This window comes from Rhinatrema bivittatum, chromosome 16, assembly GCF_901001135.1.
Source record: "Rhinatrema bivittatum chromosome 16, aRhiBiv1.1, whole genome shotgun sequence".
In the NCBI taxonomy this organism is placed as follows: domain Eukaryota; kingdom Metazoa; phylum Chordata; class Amphibia; order Gymnophiona; family Rhinatrematidae; genus Rhinatrema; species Rhinatrema bivittatum.
The window spans coordinates 2,633,787-2,646,367 of record NC_042630.1 but is presented as its reverse complement, the minus strand read 5'-3'; the positions used below and the strand labels follow the sequence as shown (position 1 = coordinate 2,646,367).

General features: G+C 47.0%; 1 protein-coding gene across 1 annotated transcript in view; it reads right to left on the bottom strand.

The window, feature by feature from the left end:
- Positions 1-12,345, bottom strand: part of LOC115077990 (alpha-2-macroglobulin-like) — a 66,701-nt gene extending 54,356 nt beyond the window's left edge. The window contains exon 1 of the mRNA XM_029580505.1: positions 12,175-12,345. Coding sequence (XP_029436365.1) covers positions 12,175-12,245 — 71 coding nt within the window. The 5' untranslated portion in view covers positions 12,246-12,345. The remainder of the gene's footprint in view (positions 1-12,174) is intronic.
- Between the last annotated feature and the right edge of the window lie 236 nt (positions 12,346-12,581).

The following is a 12,581-nucleotide window of genomic DNA, read 5'->3' as shown; positions in this document are numbered from 1 at the left end:
GTCTTACAATGAACAGGTAAAAGTAACTTGGATACAGATATATGGGGTAATAACATAACATAAATGCTACAGAGCCTAATGTAGGCTAAAACAAAGAAGCAAGGTATCACACATTTACAAACAGGACACAAGGTATCACAAACTTGAAAGAAGTTTACTCTCATATTGTTAAAAAAAAGCCTGTCAAAAATGTGGTTATGGCAGTTAGTGTAGCTGAGTTTAAAAAAAGATTTGGATACGTACCTAGAGGAGAAGTACATAAACTGCTATTAATCATTAAGGAATAGTAACATGGGATCTTCTTAGTGTTTGGGTAATTGCCAGGTTCTTATGGCCTGGATTGGCCTCTGTTGGAAACAGGATGCTGGGCTTGATGGACCCTTGGTCTGACCCAGTAAGGCATAATCTTATCTTATGTTAAGAAGACATTCCCATGCCCACCTTCACGCCCCTAGCCTCCCAACTGTCTTTAGGAACACCTTTTTTCTCAGACTTCGAAGTGCACAGACTAAGACTGGGCAGTGTGAGTGTGTGAGTGTGTGAGTGTGTGTGTGTGTGTGTGTGTGTATAGATAGAGAGAGAGAGAGATAGTAAAAATAGATCCCAGATAGGCTTATTGGATAAATGTAGTGGTATGCTAATATAAAAATATATAAATCCCAAAGGGAAAAAGTGCTACAAAAGTTGTTATAAAATCAAAACTTCATCTTTATTAAAAAATGTAGATAATACCTAATTTAAAAACTATAATATCCATATAGATAGTCCATCAGGGGAAGAGAATCAATGAATGCCACAATCCAGTGGTGTCTGGAATCAAGTATCTGCCTTGTAGTACTGATCATCACTCTCATACAGCTTTATAAACTGAGCATACATCATAATAATTTAAACCAAAGATCCTAGCCTTCCTTGCTCCCAAGGAAAGTCATGAACACATATATATGCACACCCATAGACACAGTCCCTAGTTTATTTTGACATTAACTCCACTCTGCAATATCAGCTACTGGTGCCATCAGGCATGTGAGTAAATCATGAAGTCACTTTTAAATAAAAGGCTCCAATTCTTTTGAAACATCATAATTGAAATCCCATAGAATATAATGATCTCCATAGTATCTACTCCCCACATCAAATGCAACCAGGAAGCCATTGAGGGAGCTGTAGATGATCTCCAGTGTCGGGATATATTATGCCTTGCAACTGCCAACATATGGATGACTAGTTTTACCCCGTTTCTTGTGGTGGGTAATATTCCCTCAGATGAAAGACCAAGAAGGATAACCGCAGGATCTAAAGATAGTTGGATTCCAGGAATATGGCAGACGAGATAATTTCAGATCAATATATCTGATATATCTACAATATATCATGTCCACCAAATGTGACAAAATGATCTTTTTTCTCCACAATCCTGCCAACATCTATCATGAGTAAAAGAACCCATTTTAGCTGGCAGTTTTACTGCAGAAACTACAATATGTCCTATCTAGGCTGCCCATTCCCACCAAACTCTGACTTCTACAATTCCTACCTCTCCTTTTCCCCAGCTCCTAGAAACATGACAGCTCTGCAAACCCCATCGCTTCCTCACAGGTCCCAGGCTTTCTTCCATTCAGGTAGTGCCCTTGCTTTATCCCATCAGAAAATTCTCATCTTTATTTGTCGAATGAGAAAATAATTTGGATTGATTTCATGTTCAATCAAAGTTTTTAAGGTCCATGTTTTGGGCGCTTACCAAGAGTAGGGAGTAAGGAAATGAAAATTCAGCGCAGATAAGGCTTCTGTAGCATGACACACAAAGTGACCAACACACGTGCATTAAATTACAGAGGCAGAGAATCTTGATTAAAAATGCAATTATTTCAGCTGCTCCCTCCTTTTCTCTGCGCCCTTCTAGAAGCAGCTGTATTGGGAAGAGCATCACCAATTCCTTCACACATACACCAGTACCTGAGAGGTGCAGAGATTGGTACATCAGAGCCAATCAGTATCAGCCATACATGACAGCTCACATTGATTGGTGTACGCAGTCCATGCATGTGTGTGCGTATGGATATATAATATATTGATCCATAATGACTCTGATATCAGAAAGGACATCGCGCACACTGCTTGCTGCTTCTTGTGACATCATATTGAACAGGGACCAATCGTGTACATGTTAAGATGTCATGTGACTGTTCTTAACATGGCTTCCCCCAGGGTTGTATCTGAAATGCTGGAAACGGGCAGAGTTAGCAGTGAGATGAGTAATTGGTGCAGTATCGGGCTCGGCTCCTGGAACACATGCATCTCTCCAGCACAAACAAATGCAGTAATAATGGTGCAATATGACCACATCCTGTGAAACAAGACTCCAGTTCAGGGAACTGGCAGAACCAGGTCCCTGTGCCAAGCCAAGGACAAGCCCATGGAGCTGTGAGACAGATCCTCTGAGGCTCGGAAACTCTTGGGAAGATGTTCAGGGTCTGCGTGGCCTTCAGAAAAGCTGTCACAGTAACAAATCATAAGAACATAATTTGTTTGATTTTGTTTCATTGTTTTGATCTGTTATTGAAGTATCTTAAATGTATTTATTTGGTATTTATTATTGATATACCACAATTCTATATGTACAAAGTAGTTTACAATAATTAAATAAAAACATTATACAGAATAATAAAATAGAAACATAATATAAAACCCTTTCTAATGAAATACAATACAAATCTCTAAAATGTAAAAAAAAAAAAATCAGTTAAAAATGAATACAAATTTAAAAATAGCTCAAAAATCAAGCTTTAAGAGTCTTATCAACTTCGGCATAACATTTTTTCAGTATTGTGGGAGATAATTCCGACCAGTAGATGCAATAATGTGAAAGGCTGTTCTCCAGGTATGTTCCAGGCTAATTCTCACAGGATGTGGAATCTAAAAAGCAGGGACGTGCAGCCACTGACACGGGCTCACCCATAGCAAGATTAGAATCAGGTTTTATTCCTAAATGAGAACTCCTGCCAGGGCAGGAAGAAAGAGTCCAGCTTCGGGTTTAGCCTGTGACCTTCTCCCCTTTTAGCACTAAACTCACGGCAGTGAGACTGTGGCCTTGCCCTCTCCCCACGTGATGGCTGCTCCCCTTCGTATTCTGCAGCTGGTAAGAGCTGACTGCCAGCGGTTTGGGAGGATTGCAGGTCCTTTGGAGTTGTTGGATGCCAGTGAAGCCCCCTCAGGAGGAAGGAATCCTAATTGTCTGCCCTCCTGGTCGGAAAGAGGCCTCCCTGATGCTGTGGACTGCCCCAGCGTGGCTCTGCTTTTGGGAGATATCTCCAGCCTTGCAGTTCTGAGGCGGGGGCTTGCAGAGACCAGGAAGAGAGTTCTGCACCAAAGAGAAGTTATTGGGGGTTTGTTTTCCATCTTGAGGAGCTGTTTCTCTCCTTCAGTGTTGGGAGAAGGACACTGGTTCGGGCTAAGGATGGACTCGGAGGCAGGGATCTTGGGAGGGATGGTTTTGCATTTCATGATGATGATTTTTGCAGGCTTCACATGGGTTCTTCTCTTTAAATTATAGCAAACCCTTTTATTTTGACCCTACTCTCTTATCTGTTGCCAGAGCTTTTTTTTTTTTTTCCATCCTTGGAGCGCCTGCTGCAGAGAGAGCCCCGGAGGCTGTGATCCTGAGAGAGAGAGAGGACCAGGACGGTGAGAGAGGCTCTGAGCCTTACTGGAACCTGAAACCAAGAAGGGCTTACAAATTGCACACTGTCCTGTCTCCAGCACTGCTCATTCTGCATCTCTATTACAAATTGCACACTGTCCTGTCTCCAGCAGTGCTCATTCTGCATCTCTATTACAATTGCACACTGGCCTGTCTCCAGCAGTGCTCATTCTGCATCTCTATTACAAATTGCACACTGTCCTGTCTCCAGCAGTGCTCATTCTGCATCTCTATTACAAATTGCACACTGTCCTGTCTCCAGCAGTGTTCATTCTGCATCTCTATTACAATTGCACACTGGCCTGTCTCCAGCAGTGCTCATTCTGCATCTCTATTACAAATTGCACACTGTCCTGTCTCCAGCAGTGCTCATTCTGCATCTCTATTACAATTGCACACTGGCCTGTCTCCAGCAGTGCTCATTCTGCATGTCTATTACAATTGCACACTGTCCTGTCTCCAGCAGTGCTCATTCTGCATCTCTATTACATTGCACACTGTCCTGTCTCCAGCAGTGCTCATTCTGCATCTCTATTACATTGCACACTGTCCTGTCTCCAGCAGTGCTCATTCTGCATCTCTATTACAAATTGCACACTGGCCTGTCTCCAGCAGTGCTCATTCTGCATCTCTATTACAATTGCACACTGTCCTGTCTCCAGCAGTGCTCATTCTGCATCTCTGTTACAAATTGCACACTGGCCTGTCTCCAGCAGTGCTCATTCTGCATCTCTATTACAAATTGCACACTGGCCTGTCTCCAGCAGTGCTCATTCTGCATCTCTATTACAAATTGCACACTGGCCTGTCTCCAGCAGTGCTCATTCTGCATCTCCATTACAAATTGCACACTGGCCTGTCTCCAGCAGTGCTCATTCTGCATCTCTATTACAATTGCACACTGGCCTGTCTCCAGCAGTGCTCATTCTGCATCTCTATTACAAATTGCACACTGTCCTGTCTCCAGCAGTGCTCATTCTGCATCTCTATTACATTGCACACTGTCCTGTCTCCAGCAGTGCTCATTCTGCATCTCTATTACAAATTGCACACTGGCCTGTCTCCAGCAGTGCTCATTCTGCATCTCTATTACAAATTGCACACTGGCCTGTCTCCAGCAGTGCTCATTCTGCATCTCTATTACAAATTGCACACTGGCCTGTCTCCAGCAGTGCTCATTCTGCATCTCTATTTCAAATTGCACACTGTCCTGTCTCCAGCAGTGCTCATTCTGCATCTCTATTACAAATTGCACACTGTCCTGTCTCCAGCAGTGCTCATTCTGCATCTCTATTACAAATTGCACACTGTCCTGTCTCCAGCAGTGCTCATTCTGCATCTCTATTACATTGCACACTGTCCTGTCGCCAGCAGTGCTCATTCTGCATCTCTAGCATCTAACCGGCAGGTCCCCAGCAGTAGTGCGATTCCTTGCTGCTTCCCAGGGATAAACGATGGATTTTCCCCCAGGAACTTGTCCCAACCCTCTTTTAAACCCTGCTGTGCTCGCTGCCTTGCTCACATCCTCTGGCAGCTTGATAGTGCGCTGAGTGATAAAGCACTTCCTATGATCTGTTTCATATCTGCTGGCTGTTAGTTTCCTGGAGGCTCCCCTTGGTTTAGATTTATTCGAGAGGGTAAATAATAGGGATGTGCATTCGGATTGACCGCATGTGTAAAACGCAACTCAAATTTTTTTTTTTACTTAAAAAAATGATTCGACATAAACGATCGGATTTCCCACATATCCAACATAGATCTGTTGGATATGTGGGAAATCGCGATTGTTGAGCCAAAATAAAAATTTAAACCCCCTCACCCTCCTTAATCCCCCCCCCCCGACTTACCACAACTCCCTGGTGATCGGGCGGGGAGCGGGGACGCCATTTCTGCAATCCTTGGCGAGAAGCATGTGACGTCGCGCCACGTCGAGTGACGCGGCGCCACGTGATTCCCGGCGAGTTCGTGCCGGACGGCTCGTTCGGCCCAAAAAGAACTTTTGGCCAGCTTGGGGGACCTCCTGACCCCCCCAAGCTGGCCAAAAGTTCTTTTTGGGCCGAACGAGCCGTCCGGCGCGAACTCGCCGGGAATCACGTGACGCCGGCGTCACTCGACGTGCCGCCGACGTCACATGCTTCTCGCCAAGGATTGCAGAAATGACGTCCTCGCTCCTCGCTCGATCGCCGGGGAGTTGTGGTAAGTCTGGGGGGGGATTAAGGAGGGTGAGGGGGTTTAAATTTTTTTTTTGCACATATGTACATATACCCAACTCATTGAATTTTTTTTATGTCCATATTGACCGCAAGTGGGACCCACTTTCGGACATAAGAAATATGAACATAAAATTTTGCTCTGCACATCCCTAGTAAATAATCATCCTTTGTTTATCCGCCCAGCCCACTGCTGATGTTATAAACCTCTCTCATGTCCCCTCTCAGCCGCCCTTTGTCCCTGTTGTACGTAATAAAATTCCTACATGCAAATAGGATGATTTCCCTTTTATTCTCCATTTCTTTTCCATCATCGCTAACGTTCTGTTTGCTTCTTTGCCTGCCGAGGCACCACAATGACTCCCGGATCCCTTTCCTGAGAAGAACCTAACATCAGGTACCTGTAATTGGGATTATTTTTCCCTGCATGCATTATGTTCACTTGTTCAAATTAAATTTCGTCTGCCAATGAGATGTCCACGTCCCCAGTCCGGCAAGGCCCTCATGTAGTTCACAGGCTGCTTGTGCTTTAACTACTAAGAATACTTTTGTGTTGTATTCAAATCTGATCTCTTCACTTGTTGCTCCCTTTTCCAGATCATTCATTAATAAGTTAAACAAAATTATTCCAAGTATAGATCCCTGGGGCACTCCACAGTTTACCTTTCTCAGTTGGGAAAACTGACATTCAGCTCTACGCTCTGTTTCCTGTCCTTTAACCAGTTACCAATCCACAGCAAGATATCGCCTCCTATCCCATGACTTTTGAATTTTCTGAGGAGTCTCTCATGAGGGCAGTGGCGTACTAAGCCCCAGTTAATAACAGGGGGAGGGGTGCCATTACTGCCAGCAAAAGCGAGGCCCCACGGCAGAAGAAGAGGTCCAAAACATGTGTGAGAGAGCGAGAGGCTGGCCCTGTGAGAGTGAGTGCCTGTGTATGAGAGGGTGTGTGTGTGAGAGGGTACCCATGTATGTGAGAGGCTGTGTGTGAGGATACCCGTGAGTGTCTGTGTGGGTTTCTGTGAGAGTGAGTGCCTGTGTATGAGAGGGTGTGTGTGTGAGAGGGTGCCCATGTATGTGAGAGGCTGTGTGTGAGGATACCTGTGAGTGTCTGTGTGGGTTTCTGTGAGAGTGAGTGCCTGTGTATGAGAGGGTGTGTATGTGTGAGAGGGTGCCCATGTATGTGAGAGGCTGTGTGTGGATACCCATGAGTGTCTGTGTGGGTTTCTGTGAGGGTGCCTGGGTCTGCACATGTGTGCCTGTATATATGTGTGTAAGAGGAGTTAAAGTTTGTGTGCTCTCCTCCAATCCGCGACAATCTCAGGATGACTAGAAATCTAAAGTGCCCAGTGTGGAAAGTGAGAGATTTTTTTATTGTTATTTTAAGTATTAGATGTGATGTCTGTTATTTTGAAATATTTTATTAGTGTTTGGTAATTCTATTCATCAGCTGTTTTGATATGTATATTTTTTAGTATGGTTTTACTATTCTGATTGATTTATATTTCTTGATTGTATTGTTTTGAGGAATAGTGATGTTCTGCTTTTCTATTGTGGCACTGCATACGGAATATGGCTTGTTGAGGTTCCCAGTTCAGTTTTTGTCTTATGTGTATGTGTCTGTTTGTGTTAGTGTGTGAGAGAGCGGAAGCGTGTGTGTGTTGTGAGAGAGACACAGTAAGTATGTGTGTGTGTCTCTCACAAACACGTTTCCTCTATCTCTCTTTCTCACACACACACACACACACACACACACACTCCCTCTGTCTCTCACCAAGTGTGTATGTGTGAGTATAAGTGTGTGTATTAGTGTGTGTGAGTGTGAGAGAGGAAGCGTGTGTGTGTTGTGAGAGAGACACAGTAAGTATGTGTGTGCCTCTCACAAACACATGTTTCCTCTATCTCTCTTTCTCACACACACACACTCCCTCTGTCTCTCACCAAGCGTGTATGTGTGAGTATAAGTGTGTGTATTAGTGTTTGAGAGAGAGAGAGAGGAAGCGTGTGTGTGTTGTGAGAGAGACACAGTAAGTATGTGTATGTGTCTCTCACACACCCACACTTCCTCTATCTCTCTTTCTCACACACACACTCCCTCTGTCTCTCACCAAGCGTGTATGTGTGAGTGAGAGAGAGAGGGAGCATACTGTGTGTGTGCATGCCTGCCCCCAGAATACGACAACCTTATGCTGACAGATATGGAGAGTGGGAGATTTTTAAAATCCTTATTGGGTGTTATTTGATGTGTCTATTGTTTTGAAATATTTAGTTATATTATATGGTGGTGGGTGCCAAAGGATGTCTCCGCCCCGAGTATCAAATACTTTAGGTTTGCCACTGCATGAGGGACTTTGTGAAATGCCTTCTGAAGATGCAGATACACTGCATGCAGCGGCTGACGTGTATATTATTTACACGTCCAGATGTTGTAGGAAATTAGTATGGCACAAGCTACGTCCATGCAGAGTCTTCTCCCTAAGCCATGTTCATTGTCTTCCTCCAGGTTACTTGGCACCAGGCTCTCTGGTCTGTAGCTACTTGCATCACCTCAGGAGCCCTTTCTGAACATTGGGATTATATTTGCTACACAGGCAGATTGGAAGGATGGGTTACAATCTGGGATTCCGTATTTGAGCTCCTTTTGAACGTTGGGGTGCTGGTGGTTCGCTACTATTTAATTGAATTTGCTCTCACACCTCTTCCAGATGCTTCAGATCGTGCACAGAGCATGAAGTCCCTGTCAGTGTTCATGCAGCTGCCAATCATAATACAAACGATTGGGTCATGTAAAACGGCCCAATATTGGGGAGGTACGGGGTCCAGCGCTCATTTTGTTCCTGTGTTTTTTGAAGGGAAAGGGGAAAATTGGCTTTTGGGTGGTGTTAAATTGTGTTTCTCTGCCAAACCCAGAATGGACTGGCATCTCTGGAGAGGAAAAATGGGAGTTTTCAAATCAGAATTGTTCATTAACATGACATGATTTGTATTAATTAAAAGGTGACTCTGTCAAGCCAGGTCCTCCCAGCCCAGAGGTAAGGGAGCTCCCACTAGCTGAGTTACATAGCGCCTAACATCAAACCTTGCAGAGGAGAAAGGATTAAGAGCTCTGTGCATGGCTCACACTACTGGAATAGCAGGTGGTACTGCAGGGCAGGAGTGAGGTGCATTGGCAGAGCTGTGTGAGTGTCTCAGTACTGGAATAGCAGGGGGTGCTGCAGGGCAGGAGTGAGGTGCATTGGCAGAGCTGTGTGAGGGTCTCAGTACTGGAATAGCAGGGGGTGCTGCAGGGCAGGAGTGAGGTGCATTGGCAGAGCTGTGTGTGAGGGTCTCAGTACTGGAATAGCAGAGGGTGCTGCAGGGCAGGAGTAAGGTGCATTGGCAGAGCTGTGTGTGTGGGGTCTCAGTACTGGAATAGCAGGGGGTGCTGCAGGGCAGGAGTGAGGTGCATTGGCAGAGCTGTGTGTGAGGGTCTCAGTACTGGAATAGCAGGGGGTGCTGCAGGGCAGGAGTGAGGTGCATGGGCAGAGCTGTGTGTGAGGGTCTCAGTACTGGAATAGCCGGTGGTACTGCAGGGCAGGAGGGAGGTGCATTGGCAGAGCTGTGTGTGAGGGTCTCAGTACTGGAATAGCAGGGGGTGCTGCAGGGCAGGAGTGAGGTGCATTGGCAGAGCTGTGTGTGAAGGTCTCAGTACTGGAATAGCAGGAGGTGCTGCAGAGCAGGAGTGAGGTGCATTGACAGAGCTGTGTATGGGGGTCTCAGTACTGGAATAGCAGGGGGTGCTGCAGGGCAGGAGTGAGGTGCATTGGCAGAGCTGTGTGTGAGGGTCTCAGTACTGGAATAGCAGGGGGTGCTGCAGGGCAGGAGTGAGCTGCATTGGCAGAGCTGTGTGTGAGGGTCTCAGTACTGGAATAGCAGGAGGTGCTGCAGGGCAGGAGTGAGGTGCATGGGCAGAGCTGTGTGTGAGGGTCTCAGTACTGGAATAGCAGGGGGTGCTGCAGGGTAGGAGGGAGGTGCATTGGCAGAGCTGCGTATGAGGGTCTCAGTACTGGAATAGCAGGGGGTGCTGCAGAGCAGGAGTGAGGTGCATTGACAGAGCTGTGTGTGAGGGTCTCAGTACTGGAATAGCAGGGGGTGCTGCAGGGCAGGAGTGAGGTGCATTGGCAGAGCTGTGTGTGAGGGTCTCAGTACTGGAATAGCAGGGGTGCTGCAGGGCAGGAGTGAGGTGCATTGGCAGAGCTGTGTGTGAGGGTCTCAGTACTGGAATAGCAGGTGGTACTGCAGGGCAGGAGTGAGGTGCATTGGCAGAGCTGTGTGTGAGGGTCTCAGTACTGGAATAGCAGGGGGTGCTGCAGGGCAGGAGTGAGGTGCACTGGCAGAGCTGTGTGTGAGGGTCTCAGTACTGGAATAGCAGGGGGTGCTGCAGGGGAGGAGTGAGGTGCATTGGCAGAGCTGTGTGTGTGGGGTCTCAGTACTGGAATAGCAGAGGGTGCTGCAGGGCAGTAGTAAGGTGCATTGGCAGAGCTGTGTGTGGGGGGTCTCAGTACTGGAATAGCAGGGGGTGCTGCAGGGCAGGAGTGAGGTGCATTGGCAGAGCTGTGTGTGAGGGTCTCAGTACTGGAATAGCAGGGGGTGCTGCAGGGCAGGCGTGAGGTGCATGGGCAGAGCTGTGTGTGAGGGTCTCAGTACTGGAATAACAAGAGCTGCACAGGTACATATTTGTGCTTTGTAACCATTGTTCAAAATTAAAGAGAAGTATTGCAAGCTGATGCTACTAGATCCACTACTGATACCATCCCACATGGTGGGACCTTCAAATTGGAGTCACGCACAGCTGTAACACTTGGAGATCCAGCTCCCAATCCCACTACTAATACCATCTCACACTGTGGGACCTTCAGCAAGGAGTCACTCACAACTGTAACACTTGGAGATCCAGCTCCCAATCCAACTACTGATACCATCCCACACTGTGGGACCTTCAGCATGGAGTCACTCACAGCTGTAACACTTGGAGATCCAGCTCCCAATCCCACTACTGATACCATCCCACACTGTGGGACCTTCAAATTGGAGTCACGCACAGCTGTAACACTTGGAGATCCAGCTCCCAATCCCACTGCTGGCACCATCTCTCACTGTAGGACCTTCAACATCGAGTCACTCACAGCTGTAACACTTGGAGATCCAGCTCCCAATCCCACTACTGATACCATCCCACACTGTGGGACCTTCAGCATGGAGTCACTCACAGCTGTAACACTTGGAGATCCAGCTCCCAATCCCACTGCTGATACCATCCCACACTGTGGGACCTTCAGCATGGAGTCACTCACAGCTGTAACATTTGGAGATCCAGCTCCCAATCCCACTACTGATACCATCCCACACTGTGGGATCTTCAGCATGGAGTTACTCACAGCTGTAACACTTGGAGATCCAGCTCCCAATTCCACTACTGATACCATCTCACACTGTGGGACCTTCAGCATGGAGTCACTCACAGCTGTAACACTTGGAGATCCAGCTCCCAATTCCACTACTGATACCATCTCACACTGTGGGACCTTCAGCATGGAGTCACTCACAGCTGTAACACTTGGAGATCCAGCTCCCAATCCCACTACTGATACCATCCCACACTGTGGGACCTTCAGCCTGGAGTCACTCACAGCTGTAACACTTGGAGATCCAGCTCCCAATCCCACTACTGATACCATCCCACACTGTGGGACCTTCAGCCTGGAGTCACTCACAGCTGTAACACTTGGAGATCCAGCTCCCAATCCCACTACTGATACCATCCCACACTGTGGGACCTTCAGCCTGGAGTCACTCACAGCTGTAACACTTGGAGATCCAGCTCCCAATCCCACTGCTGATACCATCCCACACTGTGGGACCTTCAGCCTGGAGTCACTCACAGCTGTAACACTTGGAGATCCAGCTCCCAATCCCACTGCTGATACCATCCCACACTGTGGGACCTTCAGCCTGGAGTCACTCACAGCTGTAACACTTGGAGATCCAGCTCCCAATCCCACTGCTGATACCATCCCACACTGTGGGACCTTCAGCATGGAGTCACTCACAGTTGGTTATCCTACTTTTGCAACCAACTCTCATTGCATGATCTTTTACATTGAAACACTTAGCCCACTCTATGCTAAAACCTAAGCTAAGCTCTTTGTAGTAAGTACCCTGTCATCAGAATGTCACTACACAATTTAAGTATAAAATCCCTCCACTACTAAAGTGTTGACTTACGGCTCTGAATCAGCAGCCAGGACACAGTGGAGCAGGCAGGCATTGAGGAGGAGGAGGAGACCGCTCCACATTTTGGACCAGAAGCAAATGCAGGGTTTACAGCTCTCTCACTCTTTGGGTGGCTCTTGCTCCGGAGCTGTGCCTTCCTTCCTTCTGTCTCACTGCCTCCCGGGGACCCGGCTTTATAACCCCACCCGCACGCACCTTTTGATGAGGGAGGGACCCTGCAGTAACAATGCGCAAATAGTTGCCAACTTCCAGCCTCTCCTTTAATGAGGATTGCTAAAGAGAGATCCCAGATTAGGCTGGCATGGCCTCCGATGATGCTGCAGCAAGGAATAACCAGGAAGAACAGGCAGTGAGAACAAGGGACTGCTGATGTATGAGGAAAGAAACTGACCTTTACT